The 21,664-nt window shown below is 51.6% G+C and overlaps 10 protein-coding genes across 10 annotated transcripts; 5 read left to right on the top strand and 5 right to left on the bottom strand.

Annotated features, from left to right (window-relative positions):
- Positions 1–147: 147 nt before the first annotated feature.
- T069G_01103 (leucine-rich repeat domain-containing protein) lies at positions 148–1,314 on the top strand (the record flags this gene model as incomplete). Its single annotated transcript, XM_056168313.1, has 5 exons — positions 148–226; positions 436–476; positions 575–835; positions 887–1,021; positions 1,096–1,314. 5 exons carry the CDS (start codon positions 148–150, stop codon positions 1,312–1,314), a joined length of 735 nt encoding a protein of 244 aa, XP_056033629.1.
- A 319-nt stretch (positions 1,315–1,633) lies between these two features.
- T069G_01102 (histone-like transcription factor (CBF/NF-Y) and archaeal histone domain-containing protein) lies at positions 1,634–2,437 on the bottom strand (the record flags this gene model as incomplete). The annotated part of the gene is made up of 4 exons (XM_056168312.1): positions 1,634–1,989; positions 2,065–2,155; positions 2,227–2,312; positions 2,374–2,437. The coding sequence occupies 4 exons, from the start codon at positions 2,435–2,437 to the stop codon at positions 1,634–1,636; spliced, it is 597 nt and encodes a 198-aa protein (XP_056033628.1).
- A 1,008-nt stretch (positions 2,438–3,445) lies between these two features.
- Positions 3,446–6,208, top strand: T069G_01101 (voltage gated chloride channel domain-containing protein; the record flags this gene model as incomplete). Its single annotated transcript, XM_056168311.1, has 5 exons — positions 3,446–3,607; positions 3,671–3,686; positions 3,753–4,034; positions 4,108–4,175; positions 4,244–6,208. The coding sequence occupies 5 exons, from the start codon at positions 3,446–3,448 to the stop codon at positions 6,206–6,208; spliced, it is 2,493 nt and encodes an 830-aa protein (XP_056033627.1).
- A 160-nt stretch (positions 6,209–6,368) lies between these two features.
- Positions 6,369–7,373, bottom strand: T069G_01100 (uncharacterized protein; the record flags this gene model as incomplete). The annotated part of the gene is made up of 4 exons (XM_056168310.1): positions 6,369–6,719; positions 6,783–6,818; positions 6,892–6,988; positions 7,156–7,373. The coding sequence occupies 4 exons, from the start codon at positions 7,371–7,373 to the stop codon at positions 6,369–6,371; spliced, it is 702 nt and encodes a 233-aa protein (XP_056033626.1).
- A 655-nt stretch (positions 7,374–8,028) lies between these two features.
- T069G_01099 (transcription initiation factor IIA, gamma subunit domain-containing protein) lies at positions 8,029–8,524 on the bottom strand (the record flags this gene model as incomplete). The annotated part of the gene is made up of 3 exons (XM_056168309.1): positions 8,029–8,181; positions 8,268–8,415; positions 8,478–8,524. 3 exons carry the CDS (start codon positions 8,522–8,524, stop codon positions 8,029–8,031), a joined length of 348 nt encoding a protein of 115 aa, XP_056033625.1.
- A 453-nt stretch (positions 8,525–8,977) lies between these two features.
- Positions 8,978–9,943, top strand: T069G_01098 (ATP synthase subunit C domain-containing protein; the record flags this gene model as incomplete). Its single annotated transcript, XM_056168308.1, has 4 exons — positions 8,978–9,035; positions 9,164–9,290; positions 9,431–9,739; positions 9,829–9,943. 4 exons carry the CDS (start codon positions 8,978–8,980, stop codon positions 9,941–9,943), a joined length of 609 nt encoding a protein of 202 aa, XP_056033624.1.
- Positions 9,944–10,401: 458 nt separating this feature from the next.
- Positions 10,402–12,596, bottom strand: T069G_01097 (putative molybdopterin binding domain-containing protein; the record flags this gene model as incomplete). The annotated part of the gene is made up of 3 exons (XM_056168307.1): positions 10,402–12,092; positions 12,160–12,238; positions 12,330–12,596. 3 exons carry the CDS (start codon positions 12,594–12,596, stop codon positions 10,402–10,404), a joined length of 2,037 nt encoding a protein of 678 aa, XP_056033623.1.
- Positions 12,597–13,471: 875 nt separating this feature from the next.
- Positions 13,472–14,097, top strand: T069G_01096 (rpp14/Pop5 family domain-containing protein; the record flags this gene model as incomplete). Its single annotated transcript, XM_056168306.1, has 2 exons — positions 13,472–13,682; positions 13,766–14,097. The coding sequence occupies 2 exons, from the start codon at positions 13,472–13,474 to the stop codon at positions 14,095–14,097; spliced, it is 543 nt and encodes a 180-aa protein (XP_056033622.1).
- A 26-nt stretch (positions 14,098–14,123) lies between these two features.
- T069G_01095 (conserved hypothetical ATP binding protein domain-containing protein) lies at positions 14,124–15,324 on the bottom strand (the record flags this gene model as incomplete). Its single annotated transcript, XM_056168305.1, has 3 exons — positions 14,124–14,801; positions 14,857–15,182; positions 15,261–15,324. 3 exons carry the CDS (start codon positions 15,322–15,324, stop codon positions 14,124–14,126), a joined length of 1,068 nt encoding a protein of 355 aa, XP_056033621.1.
- Positions 15,325–15,938: 614 nt separating this feature from the next.
- T069G_01094 (cyclic nucleotide-binding domain-containing protein) lies at positions 15,939–20,773 on the top strand (the record flags this gene model as incomplete). The annotated part of the gene is made up of 4 exons (XM_056168304.1): positions 15,939–16,228; positions 16,285–17,609; positions 17,676–19,208; positions 19,410–20,773. 4 exons carry the CDS (start codon positions 15,939–15,941, stop codon positions 20,771–20,773), a joined length of 4,512 nt encoding a protein of 1,503 aa, XP_056033620.1.
- Positions 20,774–21,664: the final 891 nt, after the last annotated feature.

The following is a 21,664-nucleotide window of genomic DNA, read 5'->3' as shown; positions in this document are numbered from 1 at the left end:
TCGACAATTAGATCGATCGACGCGGTAATTTACAGGCAATTGCCCCGTTGAAGCACAGCTCCCTCATCGGAATCACCAGCCTCTCGAGGCTTCTCTCGACTTTCTCCCCCCTTCCGCCTAAACCGACACAATACACAATCCCACACGATGCGGCTGACGGCCGAACTGATCCGGGACTCGCTGTCCTATCTTAATCCCTTGAAGGAGAGAGAGCTTGATCTCCGAGGTGCGTTTATGCCCAAGGGGAGAGGGGAGGGAAGGGAAACTTGAAAAGAGCAGATGCTACTACACACTTTTATTCTGGGCCTCTTTTTCATTTTTCTCCTTCTTTTCTTCTTTTCTCCTTAGACTTTCTTTTATGGAAGTTTTTTTCTCTTTTGATGAAAGGATGATTTGATACATTTGTGGCTTTTTTGGTGGTGCCGCTTTGAATAGGACATCGAATTCCTGCGATTGAAAACTTGGGTGTTGCTGGCGTGAGTGAACTCCTCCTCCTTCTTTATCACCTTTGCCTTGGCCAACATGATGGAACGAAATGCTGACACTAGTGATTTCTTTCTTCGACGACGAATAGCCCCACGATGCCATCGACTTCACCGACAATGATATCCAGGTGCTGGGCAACTTCCCGCTCTCGCCGCGCATAACGACGCTGCTGCTGGCGCGCAACCGCGTCACGAGCATCCAGCCCACGGTGGCGGCCGCGGTGCCCAACCTGCGGAACCTGGTGCTGGCGTCGAATCACCTGGTGGAGCTGGCGGACGTGGATGCGCTGGGGACGTTTTCGCGGCTGACGCACCTGGTGTTGGCGGATAACCCTCTTACCAAGAAGGAGGTGCGTTTTTGCTTTATCCCTTCGTGGGATTTTTACTGACTGGTGGTCTAGCATTATCGCTATTGGGTTATTTGGCGGTGTCCGTCTGTCCGGTTTCTGGATTACGAAAAGGTGAAGCAGGCGGAGCGAGATCAGAGCCAAGAGCTTTTTGGCACGGTAGAGGAACCTACAGCTCTAGCAACATCGGTACCTAAACCCTCCAATCCCCGTTTTATTTGTTTTCTTAATGAAGGATGTTAACTGGAATCTTGTCGTTTTAGATCATGGGCAAAAAGTCCAAGACGTTCGAAGTCACATCCAACGGCTCATCGGCCGCGCCATCGAAGCTCTCGCGGATAAAGCTGACGGACGCCGAGAAGCAGAGGCTGCAGGAGAAGATCAAGAAGGCGACGAGCCTGCAGGAGATTATTGCGCTGGAGAAGGAGCTTAATGAGGGGAGGTTACCGTCGGGGATTTATGGCGATGCTATGGAGGAGTGAGGGTTTGGACGGATGTTTGCAAAATAATACTTTTTTCTCTTTGGCATCAAGGTTGTTGCTTTATGGTTATTTGATTTATTGTTGCTGTTATCAGAATGCTGTTTTCGATGAAGGGATGGGAAAGCAGGATCATTTGGTTTACTCAGGCCATATACTGTACATGACGGTAGAAAAAAACCAAAGAATCGCCATGAAATATAAAGTCTTTCCAGCTATATATAAAAAGCAACAAAGCTCCATGATGAATACAAAATACAGAAGAAAAAAGTCCCTAAGGATCAAGACAGAGCTGCTTACGATGAAATGCCCGACCCGACTTCTAGCCCGTCATGTCAACGTCGGCATCCTCCTCAGGCTGTGCCGCCTGCCTCATTTCTAGCTCAAGCTGATCACTAGGGTCATCGCCTGCGTCCTTCTTCTCCCTCTCCTCGCCACGAAGAGACAGGGTGAAGGGGTTAGTCCCGGCCTTTGGCTGGCCGTTGACGGCGGCGGCGGCAGCCTTTGCGGCAGCACTCTTCGACTTTGCTCCGTTTGTCGCGGCGCGCGGGGGAGCGTCGGGGAGAGGCTCGCCGCGGAGGCGGGCTTGGTTGATGGCTTTTGCCTTTTTGAGGGTTACGGTTTTGGGGGCGACGTCTTCTAGGAATTCGAGGTTGTCGCGGTGTGAGATTGCGTTGGCTTTTTTGGAGGGATTAGTTTTTTCTTTTGTGAGGGAGAGTAAGAGGGAGTTAGAGGGAGTAAGGTGAGACTCACCGACGTCTTTGTACTGGATGTTGCGGCGAGGTTTGCGTTCTAGTTTTGCTTGGGTGTGGGCTTCCTCTGCGAGATGCTGGATGAACATTTCCTGCATGGCATGGCAAGGGTTAGTTGGGAGAAGCACGAAGAAAAGGAGAAAGGGGAAGAGAAGAGACGTACGGCTGCTAGGGTGATGACAAAGGCGGCGTTGTTAGAGCACATTTGGACGTCTGGGTCTTGGCTGATGATCTTCTTGACTCTTGATACTGGGAAGAGGAGGTGTTAGTTTTTTTCTTTGTATGGAGGATGATGATGGGGAGAGCTTACATGGTAGTTGGGTTTGGCCGGTGGGCTCCTTTCGAGGAGGGATGGCGTTGGTGTTGTAGGGCATGCTTTCTGATTTCGTCGGGAATTGGACGAGGGTGGGATTGAGTTGTCTTGATGAGTGTGTGGTGGTTGATGAGTGGGATGGTTATGTGAGTGAAAGCTCGTGGATCACGCGCTGTGAGAAGCCAATCGTTTTCCTCGGGGTTTGTAGAGAGAATGAAGGCGGCTTGAAGGTGTTTTCTTGGATTTTATGGTCTGAGCAGGAAGAAAGAGAGTATGAGTGTATAAGAGGTTAAAGTTGGGGACTTGTTTTATGAGTGATTGGGAATTGGTGGGTTTTGGGATGAGAAGAAGTTGAGTGGCTAGGGGGGAAGGTTTGGAGGCGTTTGGGCTCAGGGCAACATTAAGTAAGCTGCTGCTCAAGATATTTTGTAATTGAGGCCGGGAAGATTATATGGCAACAAATGTAGATGTTTTTTTGGTCTAGGAGAGTGAAGAAATGTTTGCTTTCCGGAGCAACAGTTTGTAGAGAACGGCCGGGATTTGGGTTAACAGACAGATAAACGTCTCTTTTCCCTTCCGAATGCTATTTAACAAGACGCGACGCTTTGACGCGACCTGGACTCCAGTTTCGTAGGGCGTCCATCCATCGCAAATAGGGCCGCTGCACCCACTAAAACGTCGTTTCTAGTGGGCGATTTCAGCTGCAGAGCATGCACTAAGACGGAGTCTCTGCCCTGGGGATCTGCTGTTACAGCGGGGAGGTTGCATGAAGTGCCTGCTGCGCGAGGTGCTTATCTTATCCGCATCTGCGCAACTGCTGTCATCCATTGATGTTGAGCTACAGCTGCAGCTCTATTTGCGACAACGTCGCATCCACGCCCTTCAACACCAGACCAAGCTGATCCGAACCGTAGAAACGACGAACGCAACCCCATAACAATCGTAGTCACACTAAATCGAATCGAATCGCATCACATCGGACAGAGCCACGCGCAAAAGACGTTGGCGATCGGCGCCCGCCCTCGATCGAGTTCAATCATACAATCGCCATGGTGTGCATGTCGGAACTATGAATTCAACATCAATTTCTACGGCTGCGCTCAGCCCCGGCCTCTCACGGCGGCCATCCATTAGCTCTCGAGTGTCTTTTGCTGTGTCCAACGCAGAGCAGGGAGAGGCGTCGAGGGAGGGCCAGATCGAAGACGAGATTGCCGAGATCAAGAGATATGAGGTGAGCGAATCCGTGCTACTATGGCATATGTATCTGCTGGTGCTGACACCTTATGGTATTTAGGACTTTACAACGATAGGTGAGAAGCGAAACAGTCACTCAGAGGCGCATTTTCACAGACAAGACTGACCCCGAAGCAACGCAGATTGGGTGCAAGATGCGGCACGAGAACAGGCGCGGCGCAAGGCTCGTAGGAAGCGCACGGCGGGCGTGTACAGACTCGGCCAGCCTGGCTGGAGATATCGGATATGGGAATCTTACGACGCCGCGCAGGGCTGGATCGTCGTCACCATCATCGGCGCGGCTATTGGGTTGAATGCGGCGTTTTTGAACATTGTGACGGAGTGGCTGGCTGATATCAAGACGGGCTATTGCACGACGGGGTTTTATCTCAACGAGAAGTTTTGCTGCTGGGGAGAGGACAATGGTAATTTTCTCCTTGGATTTATATTAACTGCTATGATATGTGTGCCTGGATGACTGACTGACTCTTATTGCAGGTTGCGAGCAGTGGCATCGCTGGACTGGCTTTGGTCCCCTCAACTACTTTATCTATTTCATATTTGCGGTAAGCAACCTTGTTTTTAACTCTACGCATCTAGCTTGAATGTGCAAGTATTCTAACTCTGCTGGCAGACCTTGTTCGCCTGTGTATCAGCCACACTGGTCAAGTCATATGCTCCGTATGCAGCGGGATCTGGCATATCGGAGATCAAGTGCATTATTGCTGGCTTCGTCATGAAGGGCTTTCTTGGCTTTTGGACTCTGCTGATAAAGTCTATCTGCTTGCCCCTGGCCATCGCCTCTGGCTTGTCTGTTGGAAAGGAGGGACCCAGCGTCCACTACGCCGTCTGCACTGGCAACGTCATCTCGAGGCTGTTCAACAAGTACAGGAGCAATGCGGGGAAGACTCGTGAAATTCTCAGTGCCTGCGCCGCGGCGGGTGTCGCTGTCGCCTTTGGCAGCCCTATCGGAGGCGTGCTCTTCTCGCTCGAAGAAATGTCGAGCTACTTTCCGCTCAAAACCATGTGGCGCAGCTATTTCTGTGCTCTGGTCGCCACGGCGGTCCTATCTGCGATGAACCCCTTCCGAACGGGGCAGCTGGTCATGTTCCAGGTGAAATACGACCGGGATTGGCACTTCTTTGAAATCGTCTTCTACATCATCATTGGCATTTTCGGCGGATTGTATGGCGCCTTTGTCATGAAGTGGAATCTCCGAGCGCAGGCTTTCCGGAAAAAGTACCTGACAAAGTACGCCGTATTAGAAGCGACGCTCCTCGCGGCGGGAACCGCTATTATCGCTTATCCCAACGCTTTTCTTAGAATCGACATGACTGAGAGCATGGAGATTCTCTTCCTCGAGTGTGAAGGAGCAGAAAACTACCATGGGCTTTGCGATAAAGACCAGAGGACGTGGAACCTCATCTCATTAATTCTCGCGACGGTGTTGAGAGTGTTCTTGGTCATCATCTCATACGGATGCAAGGTGCCCGCCGGTATTTTTGTCCCATCCATGGCTATTGGCGCCTCGTTTGGGCGAACTGTCGGCATCATCGTCCAAGCCATATATGAAGCAAACCCGAGCAGCGTCTTCTTTTCCGCCTGTAAGCCAGATGAGCCATGCATCACGCCCGGCACGTACGCCTTCCTCGGTGCGGCGGCAGCCCTGAGCGGTATCATGCACCTCACCCTGACTGTGGTCGTCATCATGTTTGAGCTCACCGGGGCGCTCACATACATTCTGCCAACCATGATTGTCGTCGGCGTGACCAAGCTTGTCAGCGAAATGTTTGGCAAGGGCGGCATCGCTGACCGTATGATTTGGTTCAATGGCTTTCCGTTTATCGATAGTAAAGAGGATCACAACTACGGTGTCCCAGTCTCTCAGGTCATGCGAAGCTCCGTCGTGTCTCTGCCTGCCAACGGGTTGACGCTTGCCGAAATTGAACAGCTGCTGGCCGAGGCCAAGTATCAGGGGTTCCCTATCGTGTTAGACAGCAACTCCAAGACGCTGTTGGGATACATTGGCAGGACTGAATTGCGGTATGCCGTTGATCGAACAAAGCGCGAGCGTCCCGTTTCTCCAGATGCAAAGTGCATCTTTTCACCGCATCCGATTCAGACTCCAGCCATCACTCCGATTACACCCGCATTTCGTGGCGACGTCACGGCCTCATCACCTCTTGATTTCAGCCGTTACGTCGACGCTACGCCTGTGACGGCGCATCCTCGCCTGCCCCTGGAGACGGTTATGGAGCTGTTTCAAAAGATTGGACCTCGCGTCATTCTCATTGAGTATCACGGGAAGCTCTCCGGTCTGGTAACTGTAAAGGATTGCCTCAAATACCAGTTTAAGGTGGAGGCAGCTGAGAACCCGAAAGATGACCAGCACGTCATTGAGGGACAGGAGCATCTGTGGAGCGCGCTTCGCAGAGTGGGCTTTTGGGTTTCGAATTCGGTGTCGTCGGTTTCGCGGGGGCATATTAGACTTAGTGGGCAATTTGACGATGAGCGGACGCGTGCGAGTGGGAGGAGAGAGGCTATCTTGGATGGGGACGAGGACGGCGTTGATGAGGGCGTTGAGCTGGAAAGGAGATAGACTGGATTGGCATTTTGAATACGGAGCGGGGGCGCTATAGAAGCGTTGCTTTTTTTGTCTTTCACTTGCCTTGTGTGTATATACAATGATTTGATATCTAAAGTGTTGCTATGCTACTGTGATTTTGAATTTGACGACCAGAACAAGCCATTCATGCCGCTCAGCTCCGAAGCTCTCCCAAGTCAGGGATGTCCTCATCGCGGTATCTTTCACCCGTAACTACTACATCCTCATCCAGCTCAAGGTTACTACTTCCCGCGGGCACCGGCTCATACGCCTCGCCGGCGGCGGCATCTTTAGCACCATCCCCTTCGCCCTCGTCCTTACGGCCCGCAATGACGCTGCCGGCGACGAGAAGCGATGCGCCGGCCCACCACATTGGGGGCAGGGCCTCTGAGAAGATGGCGAAGCCGGTGAAGGCGGTGACGAGGAAGTTTGTGGAGGTGTTCATGATAGAGACTTGGGTTGCGGATTTGCCGCGTGCGAGGGCGGTGGTGAATAGAGACCACATCTTTTTGCGAGAGTTGAGTAAGTGAAAAGTGTTTGGTTTGTGAGGGATGAGTGAGACACTTACGATGCCGTTGAAGGTGAGGTTGAGGATGAAGAAGATCTGGGATGAAATTTGTTAGTTTTGTGTGATGATCATAATTGGGGATGTGAAAGGGAGGGTTAAGTCAACTTACGGTGCGGACGATGATTTCGACGATTTGGGAGTGGGATTGTATTCCGAGGGTTTTGGCGATGGCGGTTGATAGGTTTGTTGTGAGTTCTGTGGTGGTTCTGAAGTGGAAAGACGGTGTTAGTAAATACACAACTGCATATATACTTATTCTCGTTGTCCATGTTGATGGCTTTATTCGTGATATATATATTTATATATATGCACAAATTCTACAAGCAGCACATTCATAGATGAGGAACAATGGTAAAAGTTGAGAAGAACCTACAGCTTCGCAAACACGCCGTTAAACGCCGCACAAGCACCGCTCGCCACAGCGAAAAACATCCAATGCTTTCTCCACGAGGGAGATTCCAGGCTATCCATCTTGGCGGCTGTAGCGGAAGACGAAGATGAAGAAGCGGGTTTGCCGGTGCTGGAGGTGTTGTGAGATCGGGATTCCGGAGAGGTCGGTTTCTTGGTGGCCCGCCGTTTGCGCGCGTCCATTGCGGTTTTGTTTGGGGATTACTGGATTCGGAAGATGGGCCGTATTAGGTAGGCAGTGGCTTTGTTCGTCTTTGTTGAGTTTTATGTGTGGTTGAGGGCGGAGATTTGGGATTAGAGTAATGGGAAGTATACCGGAGGTTTGGAAATAGAATATGAAATATTGGTTGATGTTGTATTTCGACAATGGGTTGGTAATAATTGTCGATCCAATTAAGGCTGATGAGGACAGCTGGAGTGTGAGTGTCAAAAGCACTGAAGCCACAGCAGACAGACAGTGAGTGGGAGTTCACGTTTCACCGCCACAGTGGCGCTCTCGCTGCTGTGGCTCTCGTGACGCTCGTAACTCAAGGGGCGGCAGCGGGCACATGTCGAAAATCATTGTCACAGTACATGATCGTCAACGCAAGAATCCTCAATAAATATGTATTATTCATCTTGTCTATTTCATCCGTGGCCTAATCAAGACCCAGTTTCCCAATATTTGCTGAAAAGATGAATCAATGCCTTGCCCGTGTATCCGTAAACCCCCCAAAACGCCGTAAACTGCCAGTCCCGTTTGCCGATATTGATGGTATGCCTCCTTGCTGTATTTGTTCTTGACCCATTTCCGTCCATCGGCATGTATATAAGCACGTAATTCCTTTGTCGTGGCTGACTACTGTCCTTCGCCGGGTCTCCTTGCGTTGCAGCTGACAATCTTGACCTTGTCCGCCTGAACAGACACGCTGCCGTTGTCCATTTTGAACGTCACGTTCTTGATGAGGAAAGTCCAGACTTCGTCGCAGAATCGGTATGTATCCAAGCTTCCCTGTTTGAGTAGCACTCGTCAGTCCCCTATAACTCGACACAAGACTCGAGAAGCCCTCCCGTGGGCTGTAATGTGTTCGCATTTACCTTGAATTGGAGCCGGCTCTTGACGTTCTTCTGAAGCGCTTCAGTGATGGCCTGGTCAAAGTTGCCTAGAATCTTCATTGCAAGCTGCGGGTGGATGCGCTCCTCGCTGATCAGATCGTCGAGCGTGTCGGTCAGGGCAAGGCCGATACTGCGAAGCATTAGAAACGACCTCTTTCTCTGTGATATGACCGCGGCTGAGTGGCGCATTACCTGCTCCGGCGGTAGAGCTCATAGAATGACTGTGCGCCGCTGGCCATGGTGGGAGATGCAAGGATAAGTACTGTAAATGAGTGATGGGCTTTGAATTGTCGGGATTTGAAGAGAGAGACGATGCGCCTTTGAGAGGATGTTTGGGCCAAGTTCCCGTGAGTCGGGATTGCTGACAGAAGAGTTGCAGCCTAGCGCAAGTTCAATGTCGGCAGTGATTCTGACTAAGGCAATGAAGCGCTGGAGGTGTTCTAGGTCAGTAACTTATAAGGCTAAGCGCACTGGAAGTATGAACTGGCCTCCGACTCGATGCACCCCGGAGAGCTAAGCGCAGCAATCCAGATGAGTCAGCAGCAAAGGGGAGCCAGTTTGTCATGTGACGTCGGCCATTGTCGCGCCTCTGTGCTCCGAGAGCTTGAGCCAAGCTTGCAACAAAACGACGAGCCCCAGCACTTTTGCTTCGACAACCAGCCGCAAAGCGCAAGCATCGTGCAACATACACAATGAGTCTCACGTACGGAGTCGGAGGAATCGGGTCGTTTCTGACCGTGGTGGGAGCTTGTACGTGCCCCCGTCCTAACCATGATGTCTATCTATCCCATGCATCGTCGTCACCATCATCAACAGCATCAATACATGTACCTCAAGTCAAGAATGGCTGCGACTAACACGCAGGCAATCGTCAACAGACATGCTCTTCACCGGCAGCGGCGAGTCGTTCAACGTTGGCGCCTTTCTCGAGTCCGTATCGCCCTACGCCTGGGCTAGTTTCGGCATCTCCCTCTGCATCGGCCTTTCTGTCGTCGGTGCCGCCTGGTAAGTCAACAAGACAATCAACGCACACGCTCCAATACGAAACGAGGGGGAGGAAGAAGACGAGAACGGCACAACCCAAGCCTACATACATCGCGAAGAAGCAGAAGCAAATAACTAACACTCCCCGTGCCAACTCTTAGGGGCATCTTCATTACCGGATCCTCCATCCTCGGCGCTGGTGTCAAGGCCCCCCGAATCCGAACAAAGAACCTCATCTCTATCATCTTCTGCGAGGTCGTCGCCATCTACGGCGTCATCATGGCCATTGTCTTCTCCTCAAAGGTCGAGGCCGTTCACGGCGCCGAGCTCTACTCTGCCGACTCCTACTTCACTGGCTTTGCCCTCTTCTGGGCCGGTCTGACTGTCGGCGCCTGCAATCTCGTCTGCGGTGTTGCCGTTGGCATCAATGGCAGTGGAGCTGCGCTGGCCGATGCGGCTGATGCGTCATTGTATGTGGACATTTCCCTCTATCACTAATATCTGTCGCTTTGATGGATAGCTGCGTGTCTGCTTCGGCATATTAACTATTTCAAAATAGGTTCGTCAAGATTCTCGTCATTGAAATCTTCAGCTCTGTTCTGGGACTTTTCGGCTTGATCATCGGACTGCTGGTTTCTGAAAAGGCTCCCGCCTTTGGCGCCAAGCCCGTCTGAGCGCGCGAATCAGGGGACCGTCGAAAGAATTTCACACTTTATATCACACAGCCTATCACTGTCTCTGTGCTGCACCCTTACTTTCTCTCCCCGTGATGGGCAGAGAGGAATCCCGACATATGCATTGCGACGATAGCTTTTGGTTGGGCGTTTGGAAGATTGGGCTGTAGAACGATGTTTAATTTTTTTTTTCTTTTTTTGTTACATTTGAAGCTGTATGACTAGCCCCCGTGTATACTAGCCAAGGGTAAAAGACAGCTGCGGATGCTCGAAATCTACCTAGTAGGCATCATCTTGAAGGGTTATGAATATGTAAAAGAGCAACAAATTTTTGAATCCCTTTCTTTCCTGTTCAACTTCTCCTGTTCACATTGACCAAGTGCTAAATAGTCGTACTATCTCACAACTTGTGTTTTGGGTATCAGCTACCGGACTACATACCAAACTTCCTCACCATCTCATGCTCCACGTATAGAATTCATTAGCAGAGCGTCAACCTTGGAGCCCTTGTCCAATTTTCCAGTACCACCGGGCAAGCAAAGCAGCGCATTGGCCGATCTCAAGCTTCCCACTTTGGAGCTACGCTGTCCTCCGGTGCTGCTCGCCGTCAGGAGGCCGTCCTGGCCGATGGTCACCACAGCACGATGGAATTCCGGCCGAGAGTCTAGACCGAATTCATGGGCTAGAGTGACGGGGACCTTGGGTAGGCCGACGGGGGTGACACCGGACTGCTTGTGCAGCGACGGCAGGACGAAGAGGTGGAATGTCACGAGTGCGGAGGCTGGATTGCCGGGCAGGGAGAAGATGACCTTTGAGATGCGGTTGCCCGCGTTGTCCTTGACGGGGATGGTGGCAAAGGTGCTTGGTTTGCCCGGCTTCATGGCGACGCGGCCAAAGTGAATGGTGCCGCCGAGGGAGCGCTCGATGGTGGGCTTCAGGAGGTCGAGCTCGCCCATGGAGACGCCGCCCGTGGTGATGAGCACGTCGGCCTCCCTCAGGCCGGCGCGCAGCGTCTCCTCCAGCGTGCCGGGCTTGTCGCTGGCGATGCCTAGGTCGACGACGGGGAAGCCCCATTCCCTGGCGGCGGAGATGAGCGTGATGCGGTTGGTGTCGCGGACCTCGCCGAGCTTCAGGCCGCCGGGCCGGTCGTAGTCGACAATCTCGTCGCCGGTGGAGAGGATGCCGATGACGGGCCGCTTGAAGACTTGGGCCTCTGCCACGCCGACCGCCGCTAGGAGGCCAATCTCTCCGCCGACGCCGGATATCTGCTCTCCCTTTTTGAGGATCACGGCGCCTTGGGCAATGTCGCTTCCGATTTCGCGCACGTTGGCGCCGTCCGTGACGCCGCCGGCCTGGATCTCGACTTCCTTCTCCTCTTTGCCGTCGTCTGTCATGGTCTTGAGCGTGGTGTCTTCCACCATGATGACGGCGGTGGCCCCTGGGGGTAACGGAGCGCCTGTTGTTATCCTAGCGATTTCTCCCTCTTTCAAAGGCGGCATTTCTCCAGGGGCGGCATGAGATATGCCGGTGACGGGGAAGACGCCTTTAACGTTGCCGTCCTTGGGCACGACCACGGCATATCCATCCACGATACTGGCTCGGAAAGCTGGCACATCTTCCTTCGCCTTAACATCCTCAGCCAACACGAGCCCAACAATCTTGTCGTCCACCTTGACGGTTTCCGTGTGTGGCTCAGGGGTATGCTCTGAAATCAACGCAAGGGCGTCGTCCACGGATACCATGGGATAAGGGGACTCGCGGTATCGTCGCGCGGAGCCCAAGCTGAAATCATTGGATAAATGAGATGCGTCAGTGGAACTCGGGGTGGTGAACCTCTGCAGATTTGCGTGGCCGCCGCCCTGTCCGGGACCATGGCTGTGGCCGTGGGAGTGTCCATGGTGATGATGGTGGTGGTGCTGTGTTGATGATGCTTGAGATGGAGAACGGTCAATGCCAGCATCTGCCTCGAGCTTTTTAACGCCGCCAGCGTGCAATGCTCTTGAATTCCCCCCTGCTGCTTGGAGACAGGCGTGTGGCAGGGTCTTGATGATGGCTTGGAGATTCTCCTTGGCCCCCTTGGGCGAGCCCGGCAAGGTGACGATGACAGTCTTATTCCTGACGCCAGCTGTGGGACGAGACATCATGGCGACTGTGGTGAATGGTCAGTTTGGTGTAAGGTTAAATAGGAGAGATGCCATCTTTGCTTGGTGACTTACATGGTGTTATCGCGAGAGATGCGGAGAGCATAGCGTGGATCAGGCCTGGAGCCGTCTTGTGTATCATTGGAGCAACAGCCTGTTCAAATGTATTTGTTAGTACGGATAGTCAATATCATGATTTGACAAGAGATTTCAAATAAATCCAATTTCAAATCCATTTCACTCACCTCTGGCGTCACATCTGCTACTGAAAACCCGGTGCCGCCGGTGGTGACAATGAGATGCACCGGATCAGGGCCATCTGTCCAGGGCATGATATTCCTCTGGATGTCCAGGACATTGTCTGAGACAATGCGTTCATCGACGACATCCCACCTGCCTGCGCCATCCTGCATCAACACCTCGCGGAGGACCGTTGCGGACGCATCGGCGGAGGGATCTCTCGCAGCCGTGGTTGAGACGATGAGGATTGCGGCATTGAATGGGCCGTCCATGGTGGTGAGATTTCGACGATACCGCGTGAGTGAGTGCTTATTATATCCAACCGTCCGAGTAGATGAATTCAGAATCTCTCTCTCTCCAAAATACCAATATTAAAATACCAATACTATACCAATACTAACAAGCAGCAAATAACCCGGACCCTGCCTTAGTATCCACGATCTTGAAAGGTGCAAGTATGAGGTCAATATGTTGGGCATGTGTTGGGAGCTGTCCAGAAACAAAAGTAAACCATGTGCAATTAGTCTCAAAGCCTGCTGTGTTAGTGCCAAAGTATTTGCTCCCCAGCTAATACGATTAAAGACAACGGCGCGGCTTGGCCTATCCGGATGCAAACAATCTAATATATGTACACCTTAGGTACTGTAGTGTACACCTACTCCGAGCATGTGGAATACAGCTCCAACTCCAAAACCCTCGTGCTGGCTGCAGAAACGGGCATGTAGCAATGCGGAGGATTTTACGGGTGCACAGCCGTGGAGCCCAGCCCAGCCACCCCCGAGAAGCTCCAATTGATGCTTCCAGGTCCCTAAAGCGCCCTTTTTAGCGCTTCTGATAAGCTTCTCGGGCGCTGGTCAGCATCGACTTACAGCGCGTGCGACAGTGGCCCCCCACCCTGCAGATACCCCCGAAGTCCCGAGTTGGCGCCATGGACTATTTTTCGGCCTTTGAGCCCCGTCAAATCTCATCATCTGCTGCAATCTGCAACATTGGACCTTGCGACAGCCTCTCGTGTTTGCCCATTCGCATCGCCGATCTTCGCCACTACGGGGGCCCGGCATTTGCTCTCTGCCGAGTCTTTTCCCACTCGGATCTGAGTCTGCGTCTTAAGTCTGACAATCTGGCAACGTTTGTTGACACGTGAGACATGGTGCGAATCAAGGAGCGATACCTGCTGGTCAACATCATCTACCCTCCCGATACCACCGTGTCTAGGGCTCGCGTGCCGGCTCTAGTTGCCCAGCACCAGCCGACCATTGCGAAGCTGACACCGCAGGCCTTGGTTAGGGCCATCAAGGCCGAGGTGCTGCTGCTATATGGCGACTATGGCGCGGGGGCTCTCGAGGGCAATCTCTCAGGTGAGAAAATCTTATCATGATGTGATGTGGTAGTTACAAGCTGTGTATAGAAGCAAGACTAACGGAATAAACTCAAATATTAGTCAAATATCTGTCTCTAGCAACATCCACCTTCATTCTCAGGTGTAACAGAGCTCATTACCAGCTGCTATGGTCCGCATTGACCTTCATGGACCGGGTTCCCGTTAAGGATGGCCGGCCATGCATCTTCCGGGTTGTTCGTGTTAGCGGCACCATCCGCAAGATCGAGGAGATCGCCGTGGACCGAGCCCGGAAACTCATCCTGAGAGCAAAGGCAGAGGCCAGCTCTCACCCGCAATCTTCAGCATCTATGGACCTTTTGACCAAGGACGACGCCATGCTAGAGGTTGTCGACAGTGCCGTGAGCGACGAAGACATGGAAGATGGAAGATGACGTGATAATTTTTTGATTCATTATTATTACTTCTTTCTGACTACCCGGACACCGCTATCCGCCGGTATTGTCATGTCGCCAAAGTCCGGGTCCATCTCTGCCTCTGCCGCTGGGGGAACGGGTTGTGGCTCGTCCACCTCCATCCCGTGCTCCTCCTGTACCCTCCTCTGTTCCTCCTCCTCGGCCTCTCGCTCAAGACGGTCATATTCGTCCTTGTGGTCGATCCACCGCTCCTGGATATCTTGGACATCCATCATGGACGCTTCATTTCTCATGGCAACCGCCCATACTGTGTCATTGGCACCTTCGGCACCTCCGAATACATAACCGCCTGCGCGATCGATTACACGGAGCAAATACATCATGCTCTTCTTATTCTCCACCGCCAGCACCTCATACCGCACCAGGCCGTAGCTCTCAATCATGTGTGCTATCGCTTCATGCAGGCGGCCGAACTTTTCGTTTCGCATTCCTGGGGACTCCGCCTCGAGGAATGGCGTTAGATGCGTTAGGTCGTCGACATCGGTATAGTATTCTAGGTTGAACGGCAACTCGTCGTATGACGCTATCTTGTCGATTTTAGAAAGCACGTTGATGTGTGGCATGTCCATCTGGATCATGGCTCGGAGCGAGAGGAGGACGTTGGAGACGTAGAGGGATGGCTGTGTAAGGCAAAAGGAATCGGAGAGATGTACACAGACAAACTAACACAGGGGACGGTTAGCAAAGCTACTATTGCTTCTGGCAAAGCATACTGACTCTAAATCCAATCTTCTGGAGCTTGTAAAATATGTTTCTTAATGAGTTGTGATGTGTGTAGAGCTCGACCTGGCCGGGACAGTCGAACAAGATGTAGTCTTCCCCAAACTCTTTCAGCCCTTCTTCCAGCCACTCGTAGTTGTTCTCGAGCTCTTCGAGAGCATACAGGATGCCGCCGTTGGGTCCCAGGCGATCTTCGCGCATGATATCCTCCAGCTTAACAAGGTCGCGAATGTCGAGAGCGCAAGGGTAGTTTGTGTGGTCGTTGGCAGGGTCGAGGTTCACGACGGAGCACGCACGCCCAATGGCGCCCATGAACTGGTGCACTGAAAGAAGAAAAGAGATATGTCAGTACCAAAGCCCAGAGTCAGTCCTCGAGAGCAAATCATGGGTTTTCAACGTACTGCCATCGCAGTAAGTACTCTTTCCCGCGCCGGGGCTTCCGAGAACAAGCTGCGCAAAGGGCATCTGGGAAGGTGTTTGGTTTCGCTGAGCTTAATGTGGCATCATCAGTCTCGAGGCTGAAGTTGGAACTCGCTGCCGGAGAGAAGAGAGAGAGCGGGTTGTTGGAGGAAGAATGACAATACCTGCTTGACTTTTTGCGGCTCGCAGCAAACAGGACGACTAAGCACGCCAACAAAGCGTGGCGTATCTGTCGTGTGTAATATGATCAAAAGTTCAGCTTTAGTTTTATCTCAGCGGATATATGTTTAGTTCCAGTCTCTAAATTAAATATCGGTATTTATTTCATAACAATCTCATACAAGTACTATGGATTAGCAAGATGAAATGCTTGCTTTCTTGTTAATGCTCTGCTTGAGGTTCTGTGAATCTCTGACATAGAAAAAAGGTGGGGTGGTGGGGGTGCTTATGCCGGCAGAAGCTCGGCCCTAGAGCTAAGCTTCGAGGTCAAAACCACATGCTTGAAAATTGATCACAAGCTTCCCTCTTTTTTTCTCTCTCTTTTTATATCTCAAAAACTCCTCTCCCCCAGTTTGCCCTTTTGGCAAAACTCCCCCCAGCGGCTTCCACCAGTCGCTGTGCATGATGCTGGGCAATAATGTGCAGCACCATCTCCAACCATGGCATCTGACTTGTCAAATGCTGCGCGGTTGGCTGGGAGCCTCTCCCAGAGCGTCTCCAGCGCCATGGACTCGCCGTCCAGCTCGCTCACCATGAGCTACGCGACCGTTGAAGCTGCTCACGCCTCTACCGGCTGGCTCGGGCTCATCGGGTGGCTTCTCTTGAGCATAATCAACTTCATCACCACCGTCCTGTACTGGGCCATCCGTACAGTGACTATTACCTTCCCAAGTGTCCTGTACACTCTCTTCTCCGCGAGCTGGACAGTGACTATGAATGCTACTACGCTGTATGCTGCCAATCCCTTGGTTTCGCTGAGCCCCTCAAGACTCACAGCCTCATTAGCATGTTCATCATTGCGGCCATCGTGTCGGCGGTCAGTTGGGTTGTCAGGTATCGCATCTTGAATATGTACTCGAGATTGCCCCCTGAACCTCAACGGAAGGAGCCTGAAATCGACTTGTTCCCGGATACCCACGAAGATGGTATCAAGTCCGGCCTGGCCAACTACCTGGACGAGTTCCTGAGCGCCATCAAGATCTTCGGTTACCTCGAACGATCCGTGTTTCACGAACTCACCCGAAGCATGCAGACCAGGAAGCTCATTGCTGGAGAAACAATTAATCTAGAAGAAGAAAAAGGCTTCTGCATTGTTGTTGATGGCTTGGTTGAGATTTTCGTCAAGTCTGGTAGAAATCCTCGGGCGCCCGTCAGGAGCGGGTCTCAAACCGACCTCTTTGATTCCTCTGATGATGAAGACACTCTGCCTGGTCAGCAAAGGTACCAGCTCTTGACTGAAGTCCGCAATGGAGCACCCATGTCATCTCTCTTTTCCATCATGTCGTTGTTCACAGAAGATGTAAGACTGAAGACACATGATGAGGAGACATCTCTTCGTGCAACTAGTAGTCGACATCATGAGCGAGGTGATGCTCTGAAAGTCAAAGAGTCTGCTGGAAAGCTTTCTCACGCTCCCACTTCGATGCCAAGCACACCGCATTTGGATCCGAATGTGGAGCATGTCAAGTTCGGCGATGGCATTCTGTCGAATGGCGCAGCTGTCTCAAAGATCCCGCCCATATCGTTGGAGCCTGCAGTTACCTTTGAGCCTAGCAAGGAGAGACCGGAGAGACCAGGGCTTCCAAATCGGCTGCTGTCAAGCTCGGCACACCCTGACATCATCGCTCGGGCAACAGTTGATACCACTATTGCAATCATACCTGCAAGTGCATTCAGAAGGCTCATCAAGATATACCCCAAAGCCACGGCACACATCGTTCATGTGATCCTTTCTCGGTTTCAAAGGGTAACCCTGGCACAAGCGTTCAACTACCTTGGTCTAACAGCTGAGGTTCTACAAACTGAAAAGGACATGGTCAAGTTTACCATGTGCCAGCTTCCCAACATTCTCCGCGGAGACGCCCTGAGCAGACTGAAGGAAAAGTTTAATCGCGAGCGGGAACGCATTGGTGAAGACCAAGAGACCAAAGGGATTGCCCTGCATAATTCGGCAGTTAACAGGCGCCGAAGGTCGAGTACAGCCCTACGAAAAGAGATCGCCATTCAAACTATTGCCAAGAATCGATCTGTGTCCTCTACTATAAACAATGCTGCATCTGCGCGCGATCCACGATTAGCCCGTGGTCTCAACCCTGGGGATCTCCTGGCAGGTGCACAGCTCACTCGGGCATTGAATAGAGTTCCGGTCCCAGAAACTCCTGTCCGGTCTCCAACAGAAACTGGTGCAGACGGAAGCCTATTCAGTCCCCTGACCCAAAAGACTTTTAACCCATTTGATTCTGGACGGCATGCCCGCATCTCGACGGATCGGGATTCAGTTGATGAGGATAACCTGTTTAGAGCCTCTATTCTCGAATGTGTCTTCAAGTCTCTTGGCCTAGATGCGGGCGGAACCTCGTCCAGAGATGCCGACTCGATGGAAGGATCCCCGCGGTTGGTGGGATCTCCTAGGCTGATCTCTACAGACCAGCGGCGAGCAAAGACCATGTACACAAACAACGCATTTGGCTTCATTGGACCGTATGAAGGGTCAATTGATGGAGAGACTGAGTCATTAACCTCGAACGGGCTGACTGGTCATACTTCACCAACTGCACATTCTTTGGCTCACGACATGATGGATGAGGTTGAAATTGTCTTCTTCCCTAAAGGGTCGGTGCTAGTAGAGCAAGGCGAGCGGAGCCCCGGTCTGTACTATGTCGTGGACGGGTTCCTCGACATTGGCACCACGGTAACCGATGGTGCGCAAAACATCTTTCAGAAATCGGGCTCGGCTTCTTTTAGCGCAGATTCGCTTCATTCGGATGAACGATTTCAAGGCTCGTCTCCCAAAGATTCAGTCCATGGCACACCGTACTCTTCACATCGGGACCAGGGTCATCGCCGAAGTGTTGCCCTCATTAAGCCGGGAGGCTTGGCGGGATATATCGGCAGTGTCTCTTCTTACCGGTCCTTTATCGATGTGGTGGCCAAGACGGATGTCTATGTTGGATTTCTTCCTAGAGCTTCTCTTGAAAGAATAGTCGACAGGTATCCCATCATCCTCTTGACAATGGCCAAGAGGTTGACTCACATTTTGCCCCGACTCATCCTGCACATTGACTTTGCCCTCGAATGGGTTCAGGTCAATGCTGGCCAAGTGATATTCCACGACAGCGATGAAAGCGATGCCATTTACATTGTCCTCAACGGGCGTCTTCGCCTTGTGGAAGATAGGCAAGACGGTGGAGTATCAGCGCGAGCCGAATTCGGACAGGGCGAGAGTATCGGAGAGCTTGAGGTGCTGACCGAAACTGCGCGCTCTGGAACCTTGCACGCCATTCGGGATACCGAGCTAGTCAAGTTTCCTCGCACTCTCTTCAACAGCCTTGCCCAGGAGCATCCCAACATTACCATTAAGATCTCCAAAATCATCGCTTCTAGAATGAGGGCTGCCGTGGATGACTCTACCAAATTGTCTGCAAAGGAAGCGGGCTCGGGTGCTGTAACCAATCAGCGAAAATCAACCTTGAACCTTCGGACTGTGGCTATTCTGCCGGTTACCGCTGGCGTTCCCGTCGTGGAATTCGGGCATCGTCTTATGAATGCGCTGGCCCAAGTAGGACCCCAAAACGGCGCAACCTCTCTGAACCAGTCTGGGATCCTGAACCATCTGGGAAAGCATGCGTTCAACAAGATGGGCAAACTCAAGTTGTCGCAATATCTCGCTGACTTGGAAGAGAAGTACGGATTGGTGGTGTATGTGGCAGGTAAGCTTTTTTTTTTCTATTTGTTTCAGTTATCTTCAAAATCCACATGCTCTATATGATGACAAACTTTTTACACCGGAGACACCGTCTTTGATGGCTATGTTAACTCTAATTTTTTCCTGATCGCATAAATCATTTATTCACTTATTGTTGCAAATCTCTCTTGTATTGGCCAATTTGCTAACTAGAGTGACTCTCAAGATACCAACGTCAACTCGCCATGGACACAGACCTGCATCACTCAAGCTGACAGCATTCTACTTGTCGGATTGGCTGAAGGCTCTCCAGCTATTGGAGAGTACGAGCGCTTTATGCTAGGGATGAAGTCAACAGCGCGAAAGACTCTAGTTCTGCTCCACACTGAACGATTCTCGCGGCCGGGCCTTACACGATCGTGGCTGCGAAATCGTATGTGGATCAACGGTGGTCACTATCATATACAGATGGCATTTAGAACAGATGCAATGCCTACCCATCCTCCATCGAAAAAACTGGGACAAGCCCTCAAAGAAAGGGTGCAAGTGTTGCAAGCTGAGATACAAAAGTACACTTCGCGGAATGTGCATCATCACCAGTATTACTCGCCTGATACACCATTCAAGGGAGATTTCCATCGCCTTGCGCGCCGGCTTTGCGGAAAGTCTATTGGACTGGTCCTAGGCGGCGGTGGTGCACGAGGCATCAGCCAAATTGGAATCATCAGAGCGATGGAAGAGGCTGGTATTCCGGTTGATATTGTCGGTGGCACATCAATTGGAGCTTTCGTCGGCGCACTATACGCCCGCCATGCAGACGTTGTGCCCATGTTTGGTTTTGCAAAGAAATTTGCTGGTCGCATGGCCAGTCTCTGGCGATTCGCTCTCGATCTGACGTACCCTTCTGCCTCTTATACGACGGGGCACGAGTTCAATCGAGGCATATTCAAGACTTTCGGGAACACGCAAATCGAAGACTTTTGGCTGGAATACTATTGCAACACTACCAATATCAGCAAAAGCCGGGCCGAGTTTCACACGAGCGGATATGCGTGGCGATACATTCGAGCTTCGATGTCGCTTGCCGGTCTGCTACCGCCGTTGTGTGACGAAGGTAGTATGCTGCTAGACGGCGGTTACGTGGACAACTTGACGGTATCACACATGAAAGACTTGGGAGTAGACATCATCTTTGCGATCGATGTTGGAGCGCTGGATGATGACACGCCGCAGACATATGGAGACTCATTGTCAGGCATGTGGGCATTCTTCAATCGGTGGAACCCGTTCTCGTCTCACCCCAATCCACCAACACTGGCAGAGATTCAAGGCAGACTCGCGTATGTCTCGAGTGTCGATGCTTTGGAGCGGGCAAAAACCATGCCAGGATGCACCTACATGCGGCCGCCTATCGATGGCTACGGAACACTTGACTTTGGAAAATTTGATGAGATCTACAAGATGGGTTACGAGTTTGGGCGCGAGTTCTTCCAAAAGCTCAAGGACGAGAACAAGCTGCCGCTCACGGAGGAGACTGAGGCGAAGAAGGCGCTGCGAAGAACAACTGCACCTAGACGAGCCAGCATCTAGACATGACATTAACCAATAGACGAGGGCCAGTGCTTGTTCCCTTGCTTTGAAATAGACTAGAAGGCGTTGGTTGTTAGAAAGCCTAGCTGTTGTGTTGAATGATGGTTAACAAACGAATGAATGAATAATGCCCTGTCATAGCAGGTTCTTTTTTGCTCATCTTACCGCCCCTTTGTGTGTTCTGCGATTTCTTTCCCGATCTGTGATGCAGACGTGCTATGACGAAAATGACGAGTCTCGACTTACCTGAAGTGTCTCATTGGCCAAGTCTGTGGGACGCCGATCGCGATATGCAGGGATTGAGCGGCCTTGTTTTATTTGGCCGGTTGGCTGCAGCCAGTGGGAACCTGAGCCGTGACATTAGTGACATCATTTGAGGAGAATCGGCCAGGTTCAGGTTTTTGATATCTCGATGAATCGACTTGATTTCCCGCATTGCATCGCAGCTTTGCAAGCTTGCCATGACGCGTGGCGAAAAGATGGGCAAAGGAGGAGGTTTGGACATAAAACCATGAGCAAATGCGCTCTGTATTTACTGCGGGGGATGTTTATCAGCTATCATACTTGAGACAATCAATGACGAAAAACTATCATCTCTCTTAGTTCCTCGAACGGCAATCTATCTATCTATCTATCTATATCTGATATCTATCAAGTGCAAATGTCGCGCTCAAGACGAGATTACCCCAGCAGTCTCTATCCCGAAGTCGGATCAAGCTACAGTAGATCAGACTACGGCTACGGCTACGACAAAGACAACAACAGCACCGTCAGCGGCTACTCTGCTTCTTCTACTTCAAGGAGGAATACTACTAGTAGCTCCAAATATCATAGCCAACATGGCGACTATTCACGAAGCAGAGATCATCGCCACCGCGACAGAAACGAAAG

Source organism: Trichoderma breve, chromosome 1 (genome assembly GCF_028502605.1).
Source record: "Trichoderma breve strain T069 chromosome 1, whole genome shotgun sequence".
NCBI lineage: Eukaryota > Fungi > Ascomycota > Sordariomycetes > Hypocreales > Hypocreaceae > Trichoderma > Trichoderma breve.
The sequence above is the reverse complement of the archived record's forward strand: the minus strand, read 5'-3'. Positions and strand labels throughout refer to the sequence as shown.